The sequence below is a fragment of the Lasioglossum baleicum genome, chromosome 11, assembly GCF_051020765.1.
Source record: "Lasioglossum baleicum chromosome 11, iyLasBale1, whole genome shotgun sequence".
NCBI classification, from domain to species: Eukaryota; Metazoa; Arthropoda; class Insecta; order Hymenoptera; family Halictidae; genus Lasioglossum; species Lasioglossum baleicum.
Window position 1 is genome coordinate 3,210,192 of NC_134939.1, and position 23,551 is coordinate 3,233,742.

Genomic DNA, 23,551 nt, shown 5'->3' on the forward strand with positions numbered 1-23,551 from the left:
AATTTCAACATTTCGATCGTAAAGCGAATTCAAATCTAGTCGTACGTTAAACATTACTATGCAGAACGGAATATTGTAATGTAACAACACACAGTGTACCATAAAATTGTAAATAAATATACGAGCTTAATTTATATAATACAAGATTCTTCTCGATCCTATAAAAAAAAATGTCTCACGAAAATACCCATCGGTAAATGAAATCTCTACAGAAAAGAAAGAAAGAATTTCCCCATGGAAAGCAGTGAAATCGCCGGGCGTTTAGAAGCGATCGAAATGCCCACAAAAAATTCCTCGGCGTCAATACTATCGAAATCAAGCTCGCGCGGTAATATTGACTCGATCCGCGGCAATTCAACCGATCGTACGCCGTTCGAGATTTCTCCTCGCGAGAGTATCGAATGAACGAGTATAGCGTGCACGCGCCGTGGCTAGGAAACGTAAGCTCGCGAATACTACGCCTGTGCTAGTACGTGCCCCCGTACACGATAGTTATTCACGCACGCTATTCATCGGCTTGTGCTCCTCCATTACGTACGACGTACGTACATAACGTGAAACGTAAGACGCTACATACTGGCCTGTACGTGTGTCGCGGCGGTGCCAGGTGTATACACAAGCATCGTTGCACACGAGAGCGTCGACGGAGTATAGTAAGTACACGTATACCAAAACATACTTTCGATTGAAACGGTCCGGGCTGTGGGGTACATTGGAAAAACCGAAGAGAGAGAGACTACCAACGAAGCAGATCACAGACATCGGGTCCACGATATTGTTTCCTCGCGAGGATCAAGCAAGAAGAGGCTAAACAGAGAAAAACTGAGTGTACGCGCGACGAAAGTCTACATTCGATATACATATATGTATATGTATTATATACATATATATATGTATATATATATATACATTTATATTGAATTCGCGTTACGGAACGGTGAAACGGGAGTGCTCGATAAACAAACCGTTGTAAAAACGGTGTTCGGTGGATAATCGTCGACACGGAGATATTCCGTAAAAAGGGTGAATTTGAGTGTCACTGCACAAGCGCGAAGAGGAGAGAGAGAATCTTGTGCGGAGAGACGGAGAGAGCGATAGGACGCTAGCTACGGTGCTACGGTGGTAGTGAATGGAACGCGGCCCCCACGGGTGAGCGTAGTACGACGCTCCACGGGCCAGCGTTGCACCAATGACCAGCCGGGACGGGCGGTCACGTGACGTGCGTGCCGAGCCAGCAGCAGAACATTGCAAATGACAAGACGCGTAGGGCATTGTCGTCGCGCCGCCGCTGCCACAGTTCCCGTCGTTGTTGGTGAACCCGTCACCGCGTCGTCGTCGTCGTCGTCGTTGTCGCAGCCGTCGTTCATGAGATCTCGCCCACCGCCGTCGCCGTGAAACGCGCGACAGAGACCTGAACGGGGCTCGCCGTTTGAGAACGGATTCGGGAGTCTGTCCTCGGTTTGGTTTGGTTAGTGTCGGCACTATCGCCACTGTCGGCGCGTGTGCGCGACAAAGTCGCGGGTGCTCGGAGGCCTCGTGCCCTGAACGGTGCCCGCGGCGCCCCGTCCTTTTAGTGCGACACCACACTACTCCGTTGTGTTGTCCCCCCCCGTTCCTATCGTTCGGATACGAGGTGCTGCGTCGTCGCTCTCTGCCACCCGAGGCAACGTACACGCGAGCCCGAGCGGCGACCGTTTACATGAGAAAATGTCGGGATCACAGCGGATGCGAAAGTCCTCGCCATGCTCGACGTCGAAGCAAGGCCCAATGCGCGCAACCCTGCCTGTAAGCTCGCTGTTACGACAGGGCCGGCAAGGCAGCAGCCTCAGGAAAAGCAACAGCAACAGTCCCACCGTGTCCCCGACGAACGCGAGTGCGTGGCGGGCCCGCATCTCGCCGGAGACCTCTTCCTCGGGACAACGAAGCCCCGGCTCTCTCTCTTACAAAGGTATTTACTGCTGCTACTATATCCCTCCCCCTTCTCCTTTCACCTCCCGAGCTCTACGTTCGTCCCTCGTACTCGCCCCCCACCCCCCTTCAATCATCCCTCTCTCTCTCACACCCTCTTCTGTTTCCCCATCTGCTGTCTCCCTCTCTCTCCCGCTTTCTCTCTCGAGATTACTATACGACTCTGTATACATGTCGTTTACATGTCCTGTACATGCCGTCGTGCTCGCTCCATACACACTGTTTTATCTCCCAATCGACTTCTTTGTTGTGTCTGTCATTTTTCGTTTTCCAAACCGTTCGCTCGAATCCTCGATTAACAGCAGATATGTACTCCTTCCTTCCTTCCTTCCTTCCTTCCTCACCTATCCTCCCCCTCTTTCCTTTCGTTTTCCACGACGCTGGTGTACACACCGACGTACGGATGCTTACTCGCTCGGCGCCCCCTCTCTCTCTCTCTTTCTCTCTGGTGGATCTCGTATTATGTTTGTTTGCCCCGTTTTTTTATGTCGGCGGCCCTATCGTTTGTCAATGTTTCCGAGATTCACATTTTCGGTGAACATCTCGCGAAAATCGTTGTTGACAAATACTGTAGAACCTCGATTATACAAACTAAACAAGGAAACCTGATTGTTCGAATACTGGAACAATTACTTTTAGTTATAATGCCAGATTCAATTTTTATTAATTTGTACAATGAATAGTGTTGCATATGGACCACTTTAAATTGAGCTATTTACATCTGAAGCATTTTAGGATATGCTAAAGACTTTGGACGTCAGAGGTTCTACTGTATTGTTGTTACTTAGTATATGTTAGGCCAGTGCCTTAGAAAGTTGTCATGTTTCAATATGAAATCAGGCAACAGCTTTTGCGCTGACCTAGTATTCCCTTAGGACTCGATGATCAATAGAAGAATAAGTATTTCTCGTTTCTGTGTAAGCACAAGTTTTGTATACTCTGGATGTTATATTTTTGTTAGGCTCATTGTTGTAAACGTCACTTACCGTGCTTTTAGTGTTTTTACGAGTAACATATTTATGTGTTGTGGTCATGCTTATCCATGGCCACTCGATTTTTCTCAAGAGCATTTCTTGATCTTTCCACTGTATTTAATCAAACAGCTAGCAATTAAAATTGGACCAGAATGGACCGGCATCCAAGGATTCCTTCCTCTCCTTTTTCCTCTTTCATTTGTTTTTTCATAAGTCTGTTACCTCATGTTTGTAATTGTATCGTTGTCATCTGTATTTGTCAGTGTTTGGAATGAGAGTTTTGTGAAAAGTCTAGTAAAAGTCACTTGTCGTTGAATTATTATCGCTGTTGGTAATGAATTGCGAGTTGTAACATCATCTATCAGACATAAACACGATGGTTATCATGAGAGAATTGAAGTATCGAAGAGTACATTGTTTTTCTTGTGTAAGCACAAGTTTTCTATACTTTGGATGTTGTAAATTTATTCGGTTTCTAGCTGTTGTCAATGTCACTTATGCTTTTAGTGTGTTAACAAGTAAATGTTTCGTTAAAGGTAACATACAATGCATTTATACATTAATATCTGAAGATAGTTGATACGATTCTCTTGTAATATCTTCTCACTATCACTTTATAATCTCTTGGATCAATTAACTCGGTAACCGAACAATCATTATTAGATCGGTTCCACAAGAAACAATTACAAAATCCTTGACCCTTTCACTCTAATTTTGAATTTTGTTTAAATTTTATTTTATCTGTTCATTTAATCCAGCAACCGAAAATATTTTTAGTAGCCCGGTTCTGGTTCACGTCTACACGATATCACAGACTAATTTTGTTTTCCTACAGTTGTATCTCTACTTAAAATATTGTTATCTACAGCAAAATCAAAAACATTAAGTGGAAGATGCAGCGAAAGTTTAAGTGGAAACCAAAATATCCGGAGGACAGCATCATTAGATACTATCTACTTAAAAGGACAATGGCCCCGTGATTCATACTACATTCATTCCAGTCTCCTTTTGGTTGATAAATCTACACAGGTAGCTATGGCATACTTTCGAGCACTTTAATTTCCAATGAAAAACTTTCCACGATGTTTATTATAACATATGTTTATGTACAGACAGAAGAATGGTCCAACGAACCAAGGAAATTACACACACGTCATCCCACAGAACAAACCACCACAGACGAGAAGTTGGAAAAGTACTTTAGGCATCGGTATGTAGACATTTTTTCATACATCTATATTCAGGAATTTTTAAAATAGTTTTCAAATTTGCGCAGTGAATTGTCATCGTTGTACGTTAATGTATAATGTAAGACTTAATATGTTCGCACTGATTTATTGATGTAATTATGCAGGTTACAGCGTACAAATAAGGAAGGCACTAGTAGTAGAGAGAGGACAGCTGCATTTGGACTCATAATGCCTGGTGGACCGCCACCGGCTTTTCCTGCAGATCACACAGTACTTTTACCCAGTATTGCTTCGCAAACATCAATACGTAAGTTCATTTGTCAGCAAGCGTTTTCTATCCGAGTACTCGATGTACATATTATTTGTCTTGTTCCGTTAGACAATCAATTTAGCATCAGTACAAAGGCAAGTCCTATGAACATCCCTATGAAACCAATGAGGCCCCCGATGCGTTCTTCTATCGAAGGATTAAACCAAGAAATCGAAGGACTCGTTCTTAAATCTGCAACAAACCCTAGTGATCCTGATCACCCAGTGGAAGACAAAGTAAGCGATCTATGCCCAAGCAGTGGTATGTACAGTAGAAGATTGACATTTATTGAAACATTTATTTTTCGTTTCAGTATGCACGGTATCGCGAACAAATTACGCCGGAAGGACATCGTGCGCCGTTAGCAGACTTACTGAGGGCTACTCGCAGCGTTAATACACAAACACCAGCTACAGACCTTCCCTCCAGTTCTTATTCTTCAGGTAATTCCAAACTGATTATTAATCCGCGAAGAGTTTCTAGACACGTGAGCTAGTTGCCAATGTTCTCTCACACCACTTGTACTTACGGAAACTTTATGTTCAAGTTGCGCGAGGTTTCTAATCAAAATGATAATTTTACGTAACAAGATAGCAAGATAATCTTCGTATCTTCTTAATAACTTCGTAACAAGATCATTTCTTTGGTGAATATATAATTATTTAAATGTATATATTAATTAGGAGTATTATATATATATATATATGTATATATGTGAATTATTTCTCGTTACTGGAGATACTATAAATAACAGACTAACTATGGTGTGTGCCTGTTGAGACAGGCCCTCCATCTAGGAATTCTGAGTCTCCGCTGATTCCTGGTCTTATGGATGCCTCCCGTCCGCCTAGCGATCTCTTACAAGGTTGGCTCATATTTGCGGAAATGTTGCTTTTGTCTGTTTTTTTGTTTCTCAGATTCATTCGATCAAATTTGTTTGTCTTATCGAACTTGTTTTCACCGAATGCTCTTTATCCAGATAGTTTAAATGGGATATCTTATATACGTCTATCCACAAATGTTTTATCTCTTTCGTAAATATATATATTTCTTGCAAAATATCTACACGTAAATATATATGTATATTTAATTCTGAAGTATGTGCATGCACTGTTTTTTCATTGAGAATATAGAAGGTGTATACGTTTTTGTGGGCGGTAAAAGTGTCAATTTTCTATCGATTATACATCTGGAATTATTTTCTGATTTTACATAGTAAATCGTAGCATATCACACTGACTAAAAGATTTTATCATTTCATGGAATACTAAATGCCAAATTGAATGTACACTATACATTATGACATTACATGGTAAATTAATCTGTTCTTTATCAATTACGATGTATATTAATGTATTATCGTTTATTAATACATTCGTGGCTGCATGCAGGCTTTATTTTATATAGCTTTGTTTATATACTATATTTTAAGAATTTTTATTTCAATCATCATTGATGTAGTCCACTACCGAATAACTTCACCTAACATATTCGATTCACTAGAATGTAATAAACTACGATTACAATTGAGAGACATTATTACTACGATCGAGATATTTCAAATTTGCATGTCGAAACACTGTAAATTATTACACATTTGTTGAAGTAATCTCATCATTTTGTCGTCATTATTCATACATAATACATATAGTTTTCATAGAACGATAAGTGTACATGCTTAAATTGATTTACATATATTTGTATTTTTAGCGAAGTGGAATGAAGTTTCATTTTGGTGTATGAATTCATTTTTATTTTACACAAACGTACGTTACATATCGATGCATTGAGTGAATTTTTGTTAGCATGAGCTTACGAGATTTTTTTTCCGATCGTTGTAAACAGTATAATTACGCATTGCTTTTACTAAACCATTAATCTCGTTGTTGTGATTCATCTTTAAGGTGGAAGTCGTGGTTCAACCCCTGAACAAGATAGAGAAGGACGCCTCGGCACCTCTCCTCACATTAACAGGTTCCTAGCAAGAGAACCACCCGATGGCTGTGAGAAAGTCAATCTCAAATTTGTAGAGGATGCCAGGTAATTTCACTTGTATGTTCATTTTCACATACGAGACGATTCGATAAGAATTTCCATTTAAAATAATAGTACATTCCTGCAACAAGGTATAATAAAACGATGGAAATTCTTCTTGACTCATTGTCAGTGTAATCGTACTGTCCAACAAATTTGAATTTGATGCGCTGAACACGAATCCAAACATCGTGTGTATTGAATTAATTGATTGAGCACGTGCGTGCAATTGCACACGATCTTCGAGTCGAGTAGGGACAACGTAAATTGATTTCAATTGAGATATCGAGTGTGCTTCGTGTGCGTGGCTGTGATTAGAATTTTGGAATATAACAGGGTGGCTGAAAAGTTCCCGGAATTTTTTAAAGCGTTTCAGCAGCATAAAAATACTGCACAAACGAATGAATCCACACACTTGACCGAATAATAAGTTTTATCAATTCATTAACAATGAAATTAACCAAAAACATTTACAACAGATGTTCGAAATTGCCTCCGTTTGATTCGATACATTTACGGACCCGCTTTCTAAAATTCCCGACGGTCGAACCCCTACACAACCGCCAAAATCACCGCCAGCTGCTCAAGAAGGGCCAGCAGAAGACTTCGGCCGCGAAAACTATCGGCCGCAGCCATTTTCCAGCCTCGGTCATGACTTGGGCCGGTATCTGCACCACCGGGAAGACGCCACTGGTGTTCATCCCGAGAAACGGAAAAATCAACGCCGCCGAGTACCAGGAACGTGTCCTCCGGAGGGAATTAAAGCCGTGGGCAACGCGACACTTCGGCCAAGGTGGATTCACGCTTCAGCAGGACTGGGCGCCGGCGTTTTCCGCCAAATCCACCATCGTCGTCTGCAAAGAGCTGTCTCCCGGCTTTTGGGGAAAGGATGTTTGGAGCAAAAGATTTCAGGAAGACGATACGCCACGGTGGAACAGCTGAAAGCGGCGTTGACGCGTGCCTGGGACGAGATTACGATGGAAGAGTTCGCGACCATCGTCGGGAATTTGAGAAAGCGGGTCCGTAAATGTATCGAATCAAACGGAGGTAATTTCGAACATTTGTTGTAAATGTTTTTGGTTCATTTCATTGTTAATGAATTAATAAAACTTATTATTCGGTCAAGTGTGTGGATTCATTCGTTTGTGCGGTATTTTTATGCTACTGAAATGCTTCAAAAAATTCCGGGAACTTTTCAGCCAGCCTGTAGTATAATAAGTGTCCGCGGCTGCACTTCAGCATCACTGAAGCAATAATATTTCTATGCATAGGCGACCCATGATAGACTTGAGCAAACTAGACTATTGCCCAAAGCCGTGTGTAGCATTCCAGTTAAAACCTAGCTTGGGATCAGCGTTCCTGCCATTACAACAGCCAGCCAGTCCAACGATGGTTGCAAGTGCATCACCCTCTTCGCATACGACACCAACTACACCTCCTCCAAATCCATAGTCCTGCTCTCCACCTTACGGAGTAATGTTTATAAACCCGATTGGTATATATATATTTTTTTTTACCGACCTGATGGGTAGAAAGTGGTTTACTTTGACATGAAAGCATACACACCGACAATGAGAAATGAAAAAAAGTTACCGAAAAGCAGCCTGTTTCCAGTGCGACAAACACACAAACCCCCCCAACTTTCGGGTAGTTCGTGATTGTGTAATTAAATGGAAGTTCTAATAATTACGTCGACCTACACACGAGAATATATTGAATGGCACCCGACAGAGAGCTCCGTTTAAAAACGTTCGAAACAATAAATAAAAAATACGAGGAACAATAATTTGTGATAAACTAAAAAAGGGGAAAAAAGAAACGATGACGAAAGAGTAAAAAAACGACATTTAGGAATGAACATTGTGTTCTACAGGGAAAAAGACTAATAAAAATTGTGTATTCTAAATTTAGTGCTAAAAGTGTGCTAAACTTTAGTTTTGTATACAGGGATGAAAAAGAAATATTCAAAATGTCGAGAGAAAAAAAAGTATTAAATTTGATTGTTGGGAAAGGCAAAATTCTACTGATACAAAGAGAAAAGAAAAAGGAAGAAGAAATGAATGGGTACATGTGCCTGGATTTATGTACATTATGTGCCCCCCTCTATAATGTTCTCATTAGATCTTTATCACTTTCGAGATGATTCGATTTTTGCATAGTGAAACGCGGAAGGAAAAGGAAACGAAGCACCTGTTAGAATTTTGTATTGTTTTGTATTATTACTCGTACACTGAGAATATTCAATTTATTATTATATGAGGAGCTCGAAAATAGTGTATCCCTATGGTACATTATTTCATTTCATTCTTTTTTTCTTCTTTTAGAATTACGTGCTCTAGACTTATAAATGTACACACACACGCAACACATTCTTTACCCGTCTCTTCATTTCGTTTCTTTCTTTTTAACGTCGCATATGTAAAGATAAAGGCATAAATTAATTGTCACGATAGTTTTTATTTTGTATCACGTGTACACGAACGTGCACTAACTTTTTCTCTCGCATAGCTTCTTCTTCTTCTTTTTATAGTGATTTCTCTTAGGAAGTAAGATTTCTACTTTTTTCGAATGGTGAAAGAACGGAAAAAGGAAAAACACTTTGCTCGAGACTATAGTGTTCAGTGTCATAAAACGCAAACTTATGGAACTTAAGTTAATCAAGCAAGAGTATATTTTATTAATCGATAACGTTTATAGGGAACTATACCATAGGGCTACAAGATTTTTTGGTTTAACTTGTATTATGTTAGTTTACTATCTGAATATGTACAACCAATACAGCATGTAATGACAGGTTGACGGATGTATGATAAATAAGAGTGAACCTAAACGATACAAGGCGGAGATGTAATGAGTAATAATACGGAGAGCGGTAAGATTTAAACAATTTTTGATTGAGGCAACAAGTGGACGACACGTGGTTTAAAGCCAGTGCGGTGTATCAGATGTGCAGAGAATGGAATGGCTACCTAACTTGGCACAGTATTGGTGTGACTGTAGGTTTTTGTATTAAACGCGGAAGCGACGAAATAATCGGGAGAAAAGGTTTTATCAGTCTGCGTTCTATACAAATGACAGTATGCATGTGTTGTGTAATATCAGAATCCTGTTTAAACCATCCACGAATAACACACAAAATACGGAGGCTTGTCGTAACTAATATACCGAGAGACAAAGAGAAGAAATAAACAAAAAAAAACAATACCGATTTTATACGAACGTAACGGACAGACACGATGGAAACTTAGGAACTACTTTAATCACTCAAACTAAAGAAAAAAAAACGCTATAGCATTTTAAAGATATTTTTAACGCGCGCGGCCTGTAGAAACGATTTTACTCCGAATAAAAATCTAACCGACAACGGATTAGCAAGCGACTTTTTAAATTTCTTTCTTACGGATAAGAATAATCAAAGGAATATCAGATATTGTAGGAGATATTTTGATATGAACTACTCTACTCTGTATTTAAAAAGGAACAAAGAAAAACGACAAAAAAAACACGGAAGAAAGAAAGAAAGTGTGGCGAAGAAACGCAGAAGAAGAAAACGAAAAGAAGACGCGAGAGAAGCAAAAAGATGGAAGAGAGAGTTATTCGTGCGATGGGTTTAATTTTATTGTTTAGTATACGCAGAGAACATAGCCACTCAAGAAGTTGAATTTATTTTTTGCTTTGACTAAACGCGCGCAGAAAGGAAATGGTTTCTCGCGGACGAATTTAATCGTTACGGTCGGACGGATAAAGATCTTGAAATGAAAAGATATAAGATCGAGAGCAGGGAAGAACAGTTTTTTAAATACAATAGTAATATACTTTCTAATATTGTAATGTATCTAGCTACGACAGTGAAGGGAAGAGGAAGGGAAGGAAAAAAAATGAGATGTTAACACATAAAGTACCTGGCACACTGGTCTATGCTCTCTTTTATCCAGCTCACTAGGAAGTTCATGCCTTAGAATGCGTGGCAAAGTGTGCTAAATAGACAGGAAGGTTAATCAGAGAGTCAGGATATATAAAGAAAAAAAAATGCACTGGCTAGTTAACAAGTATACAATACAAGAAAAAAAAACTAATCTGCTATCTACTAGCTTAAGAAGAATCTTTTTTTTCGATTTATTTTCGCTATGGACCTAAATGACATTATCTCATCGTTGTAAGGATTATTACGTGAAATTTGTAAACGCCTCGTCGAGTTTACAAAGCGCTCCATGAAATAGAAAAAAAAGAAAGAAAGGAAACCGACAGATTAAAGAAGAAGATAACAAGAAAAACTTATCGATCGCGCGTTTCATCTGCTGGCATATTTTCACTTCAACGGAGGAAAACGAGTATAAAAAAATAAAGATAGAGAAACCAAGTGGCGATAAAAAAAAGACGGAGGATGTTTTAACACGTAAACAGACATTGTATTAATCATAGTGAATAAAAGGAAAAAGAACGTTTCATACTTTTACTAAATAAGCAGAGGAGGAAAAAAAAAGAATTACTTTAGAGAGAAAGGCTAGCCTTATTATTTTTTAACTACACTCGTAAGGCTCCACTTTTTAACCTTCGTGTACTTGCGTGATGTGTTATCATTGTTAAGCTTTTGTTGTGAGTTCTCCTGGAAAAAAAACAAAAGAAAACAGAGAGGAATGCGTGTAAAGACTGCTAACACTAAAGATTACCTGTTGTTTGGATATAGGAACCGAAAATTGACGAAAAAAAGAATTAATGCGAAATACGGGGAATTAGGCTCAAATTCGTAATCTCTCTTTCTCTCTCTCTCTCTCTCTCTTTCTCTCTATCTCTCTCCGGTTACCTATGAAACGATATAGGGGATAATTACTCTTTAAAAAAGAAAACGATTCGTTAACTAAATGATCCTTACGTGACTACTGTTCGGTACATTCTTTCTACATATCTAAAATCTGAGCAGGCTTCAGAAATGGCAAAATGATTATGTCAATTACGAGTTCATTTATCCCTAGGACTGTCCAAACGTATCGTTGTAGTGTCTCGCCTAGAACAACAACAACAAAAAAAGAAGAAAAAGAACACAACAAACAACAAACCGATTGTTTGTGATTGTACATTGTAATTTGTAAGATGCTCATAAATGACACTTATGCAAACGTTTTTTAGTGCATAAAGACAACACGTACACATAACACGTTGTACAGTGAATGATATCTCGCGGAGGGAACGAAAAGACAAAAGAAAGACAAAAAAAAATATGACGAACGAAAGGGAAAAAAATGAGGACAGATTTTTATATATTTGGTGAAGTTAAACGCAGCTTTTATCCAATTGTTTTATAATAAATATATGAGAAATTATTTATTGTTTTTTATTCGGGGTGACTAAACCTTTTTCTATCGAGTGTAACGATTCCATGTAAATGACGTTGTACATAGAAAATTGATAAAACGCGCTGGGGATTCGATTGTATGATTAAGGATTTTATATATTGTACAATACATTGACGTTCGATTGTTTCTTTATCTTTGTTTTTTAATGCTTTATGACGAGAGGGGAAAGAAATTTTTATAGCTTATTTTTCGGACGATTATTGGAGGGGGAAGGGTTTTTATTGTTCGACTCGAATTGTTCTATTTGAGAATTGCGACGCGGAGTATCTTACAATGTATAGCGATGGAAAAAGGCAGTGCTGCTAGAAGATTCGCAACGGTACATCGAAAATCAATAAACTTAAATACATTATAAGGATCTATCTCGAATCTGTCCTAGGGCTAAATCAAAATTAGTCAGCGAAGTGAGCTAGTGAATGTAAATAATAATTTAAAGCCGTTTGACGATGAAACCTTTGTACGGAACGTAGTGACTAAGGCCAACGAATTCTGTACTTTTCGTGTGTCTCTTGCGGAAGTTCGTTGAACGAAAGGGAAGGAAAACTTGTGGATCAATGCGAACTTTTAAGAATGTGTATAAAAAAAAGAAAAAACAAACAAACAAAGATATTACCACGAAACACTGGCCTGTCCATAGTCAACTGAGATTAGACTCCTTTTTCCGAACGGCACAATGCAATTATCAAAATCATAGTAAAGCGTTGGCTTTTTCTTTCTAATTCTGTTATATATCCTGTTTATACATTAGTTCGAAGTTGCAAGGACATTTTTATTATCATTTTTTATTCGTGAACGTTTTGTTTTTTCTTCTCTCTCTCTCTCTCTCTCTCTTTCTCTCGTATTTTTTCAATTTTGTATTTTGTATTTGTATGTATTTCGTATTTTGGACGATGTTGGTATCGAATTTAGATCGATACGTTTCAACGGACGGGTCGTTTATGTATCAGTATTGTAAAGTATCTTAATTTTCACACGGTCGAGATTTCATTTTCACTTCGATGCATATGGATTTTTTTCATGAAACGTCGAACATTTTTGTGTAGATAAACTCATATTTTTCTGCGGTTTAAAAATACTCTTTTTCCTTCTCTCTCTCTCTCTCTCTCTCTCTCTCTCTCTCTCTCTCTCTCTCTCTCTCTACCTATATATCTATCTATCTTTCTCTTGTTTTTTAAGCGATAAGTTTACATATTGTATTTTTCGTGCATTATCGAATCTCGAAATATAAAGGCAGATTAAAGTGTAAGGTTTAGTACGTACGCGCGCGCGCGCGCGCGAATAATATTGCCTTATTTTCGAGTATTTTTATCATTATTATACATTATTTATATTTGATATTCAAATGTTTTAACGATTCGTATATTTAGAGATATTTTTCAAATAAGTTTAGTCTTCTCCGACTTTTCCTTACCATTCTCCTTCTTTTTTACGTTCTTTTTTAGGAAAGAAAATAATTTTGTATTTGTGTTTCCATGTTTCTATCGATCGTTAAGTATCGTCTCACCATAACGAACTGATTGAACAACGGATTTGTTCGATGATTTTTTTTCACCCTCTCGCAGGACGAACTATTATACAGCGTGCCCAATAATTATGGTACAATCGGGAATGTTTTCGTGCGAGCCTTCGTTATCGAGAAAAATTAATTTGAAAAAATGAATTCTGCTCATGGCTCGCTGTTTTAAATCTTCGATATTCTCGAAAACGAAATATGATAAAATTGTGTTTTGAATTTTTGACTTTGTTTTTTCACCGGAGAGATGGGATGAAATATCTTTAAAAATATTCAACAAGTACTTAGAAAAAAAAAAGAGAAATGTTTCTAAGTGTAGACGTTTTAATAATAAAATTTCTATTCTCTTTAACTGTGTAATTTAAAAGGTACTCAGAGGTACTCGAATTTGAATTGAGTAAGTGTTCAAGTGCTTAAGTGTATTTGACTACTCGTATTTAAATTAAGCAAGTATTCGAGTACTCAGATCCCAATGGAATGAGTATCTTGCGTACTCGAGTGATCCGTGCAATAATAAGAACATTAAATTGCAACCCTTTAATTTAGTAATTGGAATTAGGCAGAATTTTGAAAGAATTGTCTTTTTAGTTGTACCATAAATATTGAGACATTCTGTGTTGTATAATATTTGGCAATGAATGTGTCTGATTTGTAATCGATTTTCTAATGTAAACGCGTATGGTTACGTTACGGGACTTACTATGATTATGATGCTATGATTGCGACGCGCTAATAACATAGATTCCATAGATTTGTTTAAAGCGTATGTAATTACAATTAATACATTGACTGCCACGCAGTCTTTACTTATTTCGATACGTCCGTATCGAATGAAACGTAAGCGACGGTTTTAAACCCTGTCAAACAGACAAATGTCGATCTGTCAAGGTTTGTCGTCTGCTTTGTTGTTCTGCCGGGGCACAAAATAAATAAATAAAAAAGAAAACAGTTGTTCGTGACGCGCCATCGTCGAACACACACCTAAGTACATTAACAATAATAAATACCGTTGGTTCCTTTGTAACAGAGAAATGCATTACGGTTCCACACACTCTCGGCGGTCAAGGTATTAACGATGATTATCATTAATGACTCGATAAACTTTGCTATTACAAGAAACTTTTACATCTCAATATGGAAAGGTAAAAGAGCGAACGCGGCCCGTGTGTTTTATCTCGGTCAGTACAAATAACTAATTCGAATTAACAATCTGTGAAATTATAATTGAAAGACGCACGCGTGCGTACCATTGTTCGAACAAGTTTTTGATATATACTTGAGGAACAATGATCGACGCGTGAGACTCGTTCTTCGATAAATTGGTTGGCTTGGGGAATTCTTTCTTGTCTTACCTCTCCATAGTGAGACTCCTATGCAAACTTGTTAAACCTGTGAATCTTATATGCGAATTAGTTGTATTATTTACCAGCATAATACTGTATGTACTTGTTCCAATAACAATATGCACTTTTATTTTTATCATAAAGTATAAATGGAAAAGTGTACCTTTTTATATTACTGTTAAGGCGCCTTATATGAATAAAATTTTTAGAAAATGAGATTTAACTTAATATCGTACAATTTAATGGTGTAACAGCTAGTTTACAAATACTTTCGTTTCGTTCTTTGTATTCCGTTTTCATTATTTCTCGATTTTTTCGTTCGTGCGTACACACGTTTAATCGATCATCTTTCATTATCGGAACTTCGATTCGTTATATATATATATTTTTTTCAATTTTTACGAACTACATTAGAAAAATATTTTTTCCGTACGTTTATTATAAACTATTTCGATATATATATATATATATATATATATATATATATATATATATACAACAAATTTATATAGTAAATAAGAAATATATTTTTTTAACTGACTGTGAAAGGTTGGAGGTAGGATTAGAATTTTTCTCTGAGCATGAATTAGACTTTTAAACGATAATTACATATACATAGACATTTGTAAAAAAATAATGCATACTTTTGTAAAAAAAAGGAATAACTTTTAATTATTTTGGCTACATATTAATTTTTATACAGATTATCATATATATAAACAGCATATGTGTGGATGTATGTTAATTATGGCTGTATACATACAGGCATATGCTCACCTCTTCAATTGTCAACAATTTATATATATATATATATATATATATATATACATTAATATATATATAATAATTAACAATTATTATATATATACAAACACACACATACATATATATATATATATATGTTCTATATACATATATAGAACAACATAAGTATTTTATACATTAAATTAAAAAGGCTTCATGTATGTACAAATTGTCTATAAAAACGTTAATAATTATAAACCCATGTATTGAGGGGAAGAAGAAAATGTGTTTCGTGTAGAATTATTTTTCCTCGAATCCTCAGTGTTAGGGTTATCACTAAAAAGAAAAGCAGTACCTATTTTAATCGAAAGAAATCTTTATCTTAAAACTTTCAAAACAAAATTCGCTTGTTCCAGCAGTGAATTATAATGTTTCGATTAATTACCCGAAGAAAGGCATCAAAGATATAAGCGTCTGTCTGCTTGGTCTTGACGAGAATGCGGGCGAACATTGAGCTAATCTTCCGACAACTCTCCTCAACCAATGCTGTAACTTTTGCCGTCTCTCTTCAACAAACTTAGCGTCCTAAAAACGAAAGATAAAAATTTAATAACGAGTTGCAATCTCGAAACGTTCACCGCACCGTAAAAATACCTTATTGCCTATCGTTTTCTTTGGCGGAAAATCGAAAGTAGTAACAACGGTGTCATGTTTCTTCAGTTCCCTATAGAGTGCGTAAAATTGCGCGTAACGTCTATATATATTCCATTCAGTGTCTCTAATGCGCACATATATCTGCAACGCGAGCAATATATTATTTATAATTCCTTACAGTATTTTACATTTGTTTCTTAACCCTCGGACAGCAGTGTTTCGTACTCTCTGTAATCATTTCCTTCTCGGAATTATTTTTCGAAGAATTTTTTATAAATTAAAATAGTCGAAAATGTCCGCCTTCTGAGAGTTGAAAATGATCATTTATGATTCAGTGTAGAGCACCTGATAGACGTGATGTATATCGGAAGATTGGCCAGTAAGGAATGCGGATGGGATCCAAATGTGTATGAGACATGGTGGTTCCGATGGTAAGTCGTCCTCATTTATGGGGCCACGAAGACACTCTAATTCTGCTTGTAATAACTTCACTAGTCTGTCCCTGAACATTTGAATTTTCAACATTAATATAATCCGTCTATATGATCTGCGCACAGGTAAATTAGTCATACCTATCAGTTAATTGAAGAATTAATCTAGCATTAAATTCCATCAACTCCGCATGCATGTCTGCAACCTGTATTAATTTCTCTTCGTATTGCTGAGCTTCGTTATGGTAATCCAATGACGGATCCTCTTCCGACACTGTTCCGACATCCGAATCTCTTCTTAGCATTTGTACCGCTGTTACATATTTACGTAACTGTTGCCTCAATAGTTCATTCTCTCTATATTCATATTAACACATTGAATATTAATTACTTCCTGTAGATAAGTAGCAGAAAATAAATATCAGAAGAAGTATTACCTGTTCAATGCTTGTATCTGCAATTCGTGTCTCTCGAGATAATTCTGGTGCTGTCTTTGCAACCGAGCGAACTGAGATCTACTAGCCACAGCATCCTCCCGAGCTTGTTCTAATATCTCATTCATCGCTAACAGTTTCACTCTCAGTGTTTCCACGTCTAAACTCTCATTGTCTACATGAGCATCCAAGCCTGCTAATGGTTCTGTGGCTTCCACTGCGGCTTCTGTGATTTCGGATGAATCCTGAGAAAAACAAATCAACTTACATAAACACTTAAAGCTTTCAACACATTATCTACCAGTGATTATTTCATAATTTTTGTCTCCTCCGGCAGATAAAGCGTTAACATTCGATTAATTAATTACACTGTCCATCGCGACCTTCTCGTCTCGATCGGACAGTGTTAATTACCTGAATATACATACATCTAAGTAGTTTGGCAACGCTATTAACATGTCGTCTAACGTTTGATCTAGAGGCGAAACAGGAACAAGACCACCCATGTTACCAGAATCTGTGACCGGAGTTAATACTTTCTCCTCTTTGAAGGATTCGCTGAAAATTTACAAGGTATTAGCACGATGTAAGAATCGGGAGATCAATTGATTTCATAACTGGAACTATATTTACTATATTTACCTACCACTATATTTACCTACCATTTCTCCCATTCCGAACCTTCTTTATTGACTTCTACATTCTCATCGTTCGATACATTATCTGTCTGAGTTTCAGATACCGATAAAGAAGAAGACGGGGTATCCTTCGTGGAAGTTACTACGGGAGAATTCAAACATGTCGGAGGAGCGCTGACCGAAACGTTCACTTCTGTGGTCTCTTGCTCGTCGGTTTCATTATCAAACGAAATTATAGTTGGTACTTTCTTTCTCTGTTTCGGCTGGTTCGAAATAGGCCCTACTTTCAACAATGTAGCGATTACTATGATGTACACTGTTAATCTCAATGATGTACATTCTCTGTGTTTTTATAAAGTAATGCAAAGTAGTTGCTTTCAATTACCGGGTATTGTGGTTGATATGATTGGCTCAGACAGTGAAACTTTTTGTCTGTCGATGTCTTTTCCTCTGGAATTGTTGTCCAATTCTTCATTATCTACCCTAATGGCGAATAAAATGCTACCAAGTCCTAACAAAGAAGATAATGTTTAATCGTTTTGGAGAAATAAAGAAACAAAGTATAAAGCAGATTTATCGCTTGTATACCTGCAGCTACGTTTGGCAATACTGCGCTTCGTTCTTGGTCAAGTAAAAATGCCCAATCTTCGTAAAAAGAAGATAATATGTTAGGGTCAAGTATAGCATGTAAATGACGTTCGAGAGAACGTTCATTTAAAACAGCTCTTAGCCATGCTCTGCCCCTACCATAATCTGTGTGAACTTTCTGTAGTATGCTAAAACGTTCTTGTTCGTGCCATGTTAATTGCTCCTTTATACATGGCCAAAATGCTATGTCCGATGTGTTGCTTGATTTTAAATTGGCACCGGACACAATGTCGGACACATGCCTGTAAAAACAAAGGAAACATGAGTCAATACAGCGATCTGCAAAACGACAAACGTATTAGTCATGCCATTGTATTATAGCTTGAGCTGATAAAAGAAGCTGTTGATAATAAACTCTTCCTATTTGTAGCGTAACACTTTGAATAATGTAGAAATAAATAATAAACATGAAATATGTACTATTAGATTGTCCGAAGAGTTTCTTTCAGAATGTGTTTCTTTAATGTTGCTAAAAAAAATACAATGCGATAATTTTTATGTTAATGTTTTAGTACTTTCTAAAAGGAATTTGCATTATGTGTAGGAATCGAAAATCAACTTTTGGGACAGCCTATTGAGTTGGAACGAAACTTCGTAGCATTTACAAATTAAAATTCCAAGATTAAATTAAGATGTTTATTCACAGGTTTATTAAAAAATGGCAAAAAGCAATAGAACAGAATGGAAAATGTGTTATTAAATGAATCTCTGTGAATAAATCTCTTAATTTTATCATTGAATTTTAATCTAAAAACATTACGAACTTTCGTTCCAACCCAATAATATATTACGGAGCAGTGGGAGTATAATTGTTCTGCGATACCTTAAAGCCGAGTTCAGTTTCTCTATGTAATTTACACGTAATCCATGACTGAAGATTGCTTCGAACATTAGACACAGCTGTTTCACACACACGTCAGACTCAGTCGCCAATTCCGTACGCCCACCGAACCTGGCGTGACACTTTTTAGCGGTGGCCAATAAATCCTCCAATAGTTTCTGTCTCTCGATAGCATGATCGTAAGTCTGATTAGCATCGATTACACTGTGCGTGCCTGGCACAATCGCTGACATCATACGCAAAGCCTAAAACGTATACATGCATGTTAATATCGTAAATATTATAATATCGTTTAACTAATAATTTTGTAATGTAAATTCGCGTGCGTGTACGTTAATCTAATAAAGACGTAAATGTTACATATTTTCAGTGACTTCGTGGCATGTATGTACAAACCATAATTATTCGAATTCTGGTTAAAAATCTCGACACTTTTTAATACGAAAACAGTCATTTCTTTGTTCGGAAAGTTAGACGCGTTAAATACTTTCTAATGCGCAATTTCTATGTGATATCTGTTCCGGTACAGGGAGCAGAGTTTACATCTTCTTTCGGCGGTGAACGAGACGTTTATTCATCGTTTATATTATTTTGTTAGACCTGTCATGTAACAAGTTCCTCATTAACATGATAGGCTGACACTGGAAATCAGAAGGTCCGGCAACGCAGCGACTTCTGTCGCCTAAAATCAAGATACACACCATGGGTACGAATCAACGATGATCACCGTCTATTCCCTTTCAAATTGCGGCCGTCATTAAAAAAACTCGTACAAAAGACGTACATAAATATACAACCACTTCTAGGAATAGTTATACGTAGAAGGTATGTCATCGAGAACGTAGCAATATTGCGACTGCTCCATGACAAGTGAAAACTAGACTGTTCGTTCTCCCGTTCTCCCTGACAAACTGGTAGATGAATTTACATAGCAGGAAAAATTCAGGGGCGGAACTTGGCCTCCTCCATCCTTGATGCTTTTCCTTGATCCACCTTGATCACAGATCTGTCGTGAGAGTTAGATATAAAACAGGCATAGAAAAAGTGCCGTTGATCGCGATTCACACATCGTGTGTTTTATCTGGTTTTATCGAACACGCTTCCGTCGGACAACGATTTGATTCATTTCGGAACGCGTTCGTTTGATTTTACCATCGGTGATAATTTGTCCATAGCAGAGACACCGACGGTTCCGTTTCACGCTTCAACGCATGAATCGCTCAGAATTCCCTAGATCCCCACCACTTCTCGCGCATCAGCTACCACAGCTCTGAGGTGAAGCGTTTGATGCGAAGTTAGTAGCGCTAAATTTGAAATCAAAAATGGCTGCTGCCATGGATGACAAAACGTTATCGGCTTTAACGTTATTTTTGTTAAATAAAAACATTGAACAAGTAGAATTGAACAATTGTAGTAGTGATTCGAGTGATACTACGGATATGAGTGACAGCGAAGATGAATTCAGCGAAGATGAATTAGAAGATACTTTTTTAAATTTTGATTTGGAGTTAATTAATACAATATTAATGGTTGGCGAAACGCGAGGAGAGATGGTTTTAACCGAAAAAATAGAAGATTATGTCGAGCGAGTTATACCTGGTTACTCTAGAACAGTATTCAAAGAACATTTTCGGTAAGTAACATAATTTGTTTTAAAAATAAAAATACTTTTTGATAATTGGTTACTAAAATGATTACATTTTTTAATAAATTTTATATCACGTTATTTTAGAATTTTTCCTGAAACTTTTGAAATGGTACTAAGAATAATTGGTCCAGCGTTATGTGAAACTAATAAATCCTCTGGTAGAAAACCAATACCAGCACAAAAGCAACTTCTTATTGCTATTTGGTTCATGGCTACTCCTGATTCTTATCGGTATTTACATGAAGCAATATATATTAATATATTACAGACTGTCACGTTATTTAATCTATATGATAAATATATCATTGTTTCAGATCTGTATCGACAAAATTTGGAGTTGGCAAAGCAACTGCTTTTCGAGCATTAAGACGTGTTACATTTGTTCTCCATTGTATTGCTCCTCGATTTATTACATGGCCAAGAGGTCAAGTTGCTGTTAATGTAATGCAAGAATTTGAAAAATCATGCGGTTTTCCCAATGTTATTGGAGCTATTGATGGGACGCATATTAAAATCCGAGCTCCCTCTGAAGATGCAAACTCATACATTAATCGAAAAGGCTTTCATTCCATCAACGTGCAAGTAATATGTAATTCTCTTGGTCAATTTACACACGTATATGCTGGACAGGTTGGATCGGTCCACGACTCTAGAGTTTTTCGGAACTCTCCAGTAGCCCGTTTTCTTGAATTACCTGCAGAGTATTTTCCGAATAATTCTCATATTATCGGAGATGCTGCATATTCCATTCATCCCCACGTAATGGTGCCTTTTCGGAATAATGGACATCTGACAAACCGGCAAATAAATTTTAACTATTGTTTGTCATCCACGAGGATGGCAGTTGAACGTGCTATAGGGTCCCTGAAAATGCGCTTTAGGGCACTATTGGATTGTTTGTCATTAACAGACGCCATAAATATTCCAGAATTCACTTTAGCATGCTGTGTATTACACAATATTTGCCTGCTTCAAAATGATGAAATGCCCGCAGAAATACAGTTCATATTTGACGAGGAAGCTAGCCTTGTACGCAGTAGTGCAGTAGAATTGGGAAAAGAGAAACGAATAACAATTATGAATGCGCTACGAATGAGAAGAAGTCATTAAAAAAGTATCTTCTAATTCATCTTCGCTGAATTCATCTTCGCTGTCACTCATATCCGTAGTATCACTCGAATCACTACTACAATTGTTCAATTCTACTTGTTCAATGTTTTTATTTAACAAAAATAAAAAATAAAATAAAATAAAGCCTATTTATTTACATATACCAACCACTAATATACAGGGTGTCCCAGACCAGGGCCCGCTCTAGGGGGGGGACAACCCGGGCATTTGCCCGGGGCGCCAAGACTTAGGGGCGCCATTTTGGCTTTGGCTGCAAGTGTGAGAAAAATATTGATGTTTTAAATATTCAATTAATAGAAAATTTCAGACTACCCTTGCCAGACGATTTTGCTAAAAAAAAAAGGGTCATTCTGTTCAGCGCGGTGCTTAGTGCTTAAAAAGGGGCAGCAATTTATTTTTTTGCCTGGGGCGTCGTAACCGCTGGAGCGGGCCCTGCCCAGACAAAGTGGTCTGTTCCGTTTCACGCTTCAAGCGCATGAATCGCATAGAGAAGCGTTCCGTTGCATTCAATGCGCACATCAGAACGCTCAGAATTCCCTAGATCCCCACCACTTCTCGCGCATTAAGGGGGTAGTCCACCCTCGATTTGTAACTAGAAAGGAACTAGAATCTTACTAGAAAAATGACTCGAAACATGGGTTTGCGCGCTGTCGGTTTTCGTCCTTATTTGAGCTAATTGTGGGCTGGATGAGGGCTTATTCTAAAGAGGAAGGTTAAACACACTGCGCCCTGGTTACGAGGTTAACGAGATTATGTTTATAACTAATAATATGAGGGCCCAAAGTAGAGAAAAAATCTAGGAAAAAAAACCAGCACATTTCAATGCATTTTTCTGTCTCCAAAAGACTTTATGACTTATGAGATGACCAGGGCGCAGCGCGTTGAACCTTCCTCTTTAGAATGAGCCCTCACACAGCCCAAACTTTGCTCAAATAAGGACAAAAACCGACAGCGCGCAGACCCACTTTTTCGATCGAAAATCTGGTAAGATTCTAGTTATTTGCTAGATATTTGCTATTTACTAGGATCTTACTAGATTTTGGGTCCGAAACCTGGGTCTGCGCGCTGTAGGTTTTTGTCCTTATTTGAGCAAAGTTTGGGCTGGGTGAGGGCTCATTCTAAAGAGGAAGGTTCAACGCGCTGCGCTCTGGTTATCTCATAAGTCATAAAGTCTTTTGGAGACAGAAAAATGCATTGAAATCTGCTGGTTATTTTCCTAGACTTTTTCTCTACTTTGGACCCTCATATTATTAGTTATAAACATAATCTCGTTAACCTCGTAACCAGAGCGCAGTGTGTTTAACCTTCCTCTTTAGAATAAGCCCTCACTCAGCCCAAACTTTGCTCAAATAAGGACGAAAACCGACAGCGCGCAAACCCATGTTTCGAGCCATTTTTCTAGTAAGATTCTAGTTCCTTTCTAGTTACAAATCGAGGGTGGACTACCCCCTTAAGGGGGTAGTCTACCCTCGATTTGTAACTAGAAAATTACTAGAATCTTACTAGAAAAATGGCTCGAAACGTGGGTTTGCGCGAATCGGTTGTTTGTCCTTATTTGAGCTAATTGTGGGCTGGGTGAGGGCTCATTCGAAAGAGGAAGGTTCATCACACACGGGTCTGGTCATGATTTTAACGAGATTATGTTTATATCTAATAATATGAGTGTCCAAAGTAGAGTAAAAATCTAGGGAAAAAA

At 37.6% G+C, this 23,551-nt stretch overlaps 2 protein-coding genes across 9 annotated transcripts in view; one reads left to right on the plus strand and one right to left on the minus strand.

Annotated features, from left to right (window-relative positions):
* The first annotated feature begins 349 nt into the window (after positions 1 to 349).
* LOC143213314 (glucocorticoid-induced transcript 1 protein) lies at positions 350 to 14,914 on the plus strand. Of its 2 annotated transcripts, XM_076433049.1 has the most exons (9): positions 350 to 1,948; positions 3,811 to 3,971; positions 4,055 to 4,152; positions 4,297 to 4,439; positions 4,512 to 4,678; positions 4,756 to 4,885; positions 5,227 to 5,307; positions 6,347 to 6,482; positions 7,748 to 14,914. In XM_076433049.1, the coding sequence occupies exons 1-9, from the start codon at positions 1,708 to 1,710 to the stop codon at positions 7,926 to 7,928; spliced, it is 1,338 nt and encodes a 445-aa protein (XP_076289164.1). In that variant the 5' UTR covers positions 350 to 1,707; the 3' UTR covers positions 7,929 to 14,914. The 2 variants fall into 2 exon arrangements, with proteins under 2 accessions (XP_076289164.1, XP_076289165.1); XM_076433050.1 differs by lacking the exon at positions 5,227 to 5,307 and having other exon boundaries at positions 352 to 1,948.
* The window catches only part of LOC143213308 (sorting nexin-29), a 35,616-nt gene continuing 25,003 nt past the window's right edge, over positions 12,939 to 23,551 (minus strand). Inside the window, exons 1-13 of one of the 7 annotated variants that reach the window (XM_076433033.1) lie at positions 19,861 to 20,261; positions 19,677 to 19,758; positions 19,059 to 19,321; positions 18,176 to 18,477; positions 17,973 to 18,098; positions 17,612 to 17,867; positions 17,378 to 17,507; positions 16,953 to 17,194; positions 16,657 to 16,872; positions 16,430 to 16,586; positions 16,085 to 16,225; positions 15,876 to 16,015; positions 12,939 to 15,766 (exon numbers count right to left, since the gene is read on the minus strand). In XM_076433033.1, the coding sequence (XP_076289148.1) occupies positions 15,682 to 15,766; positions 15,876 to 16,015; positions 16,085 to 16,225; positions 16,430 to 16,586; positions 16,657 to 16,872; positions 16,953 to 17,194; positions 17,378 to 17,507; positions 17,612 to 17,867; positions 17,973 to 18,098; positions 18,176 to 18,477; positions 19,059 to 19,312 (2,049 nt within the window). In that variant the 5' untranslated portion in view covers positions 19,313 to 19,321; positions 19,677 to 19,758; positions 19,861 to 20,261 and the 3' untranslated portion in view covers positions 12,939 to 15,681. The other 6 variants (XM_076433030.1, XM_076433031.1, XM_076433028.1 and 3 more) reach the window with 6 other exon arrangements.

Coding starts and splice junctions, on each gene's coding strand:
- LOC143213314 (XM_076433049.1), top strand. CDS start 1,708: ATGTCGGGATCACAGCGGATGCGAAAGTCCTCGCCATGCTCGACGTCG. Junction 1,949..3,810: donor CGGCTCTCTCTCTTACAAAG/GTATTTACTGCT, acceptor TGTTATCTACAG/CAAAATCAAAAACATTAAGT. Junction 4,886..5,226: donor CTCCAGTTCTTATTCTTCAG/GTAATTCCAAAC, acceptor CTGTTGAGACAG/GCCCTCCATCTAGGAATTCT.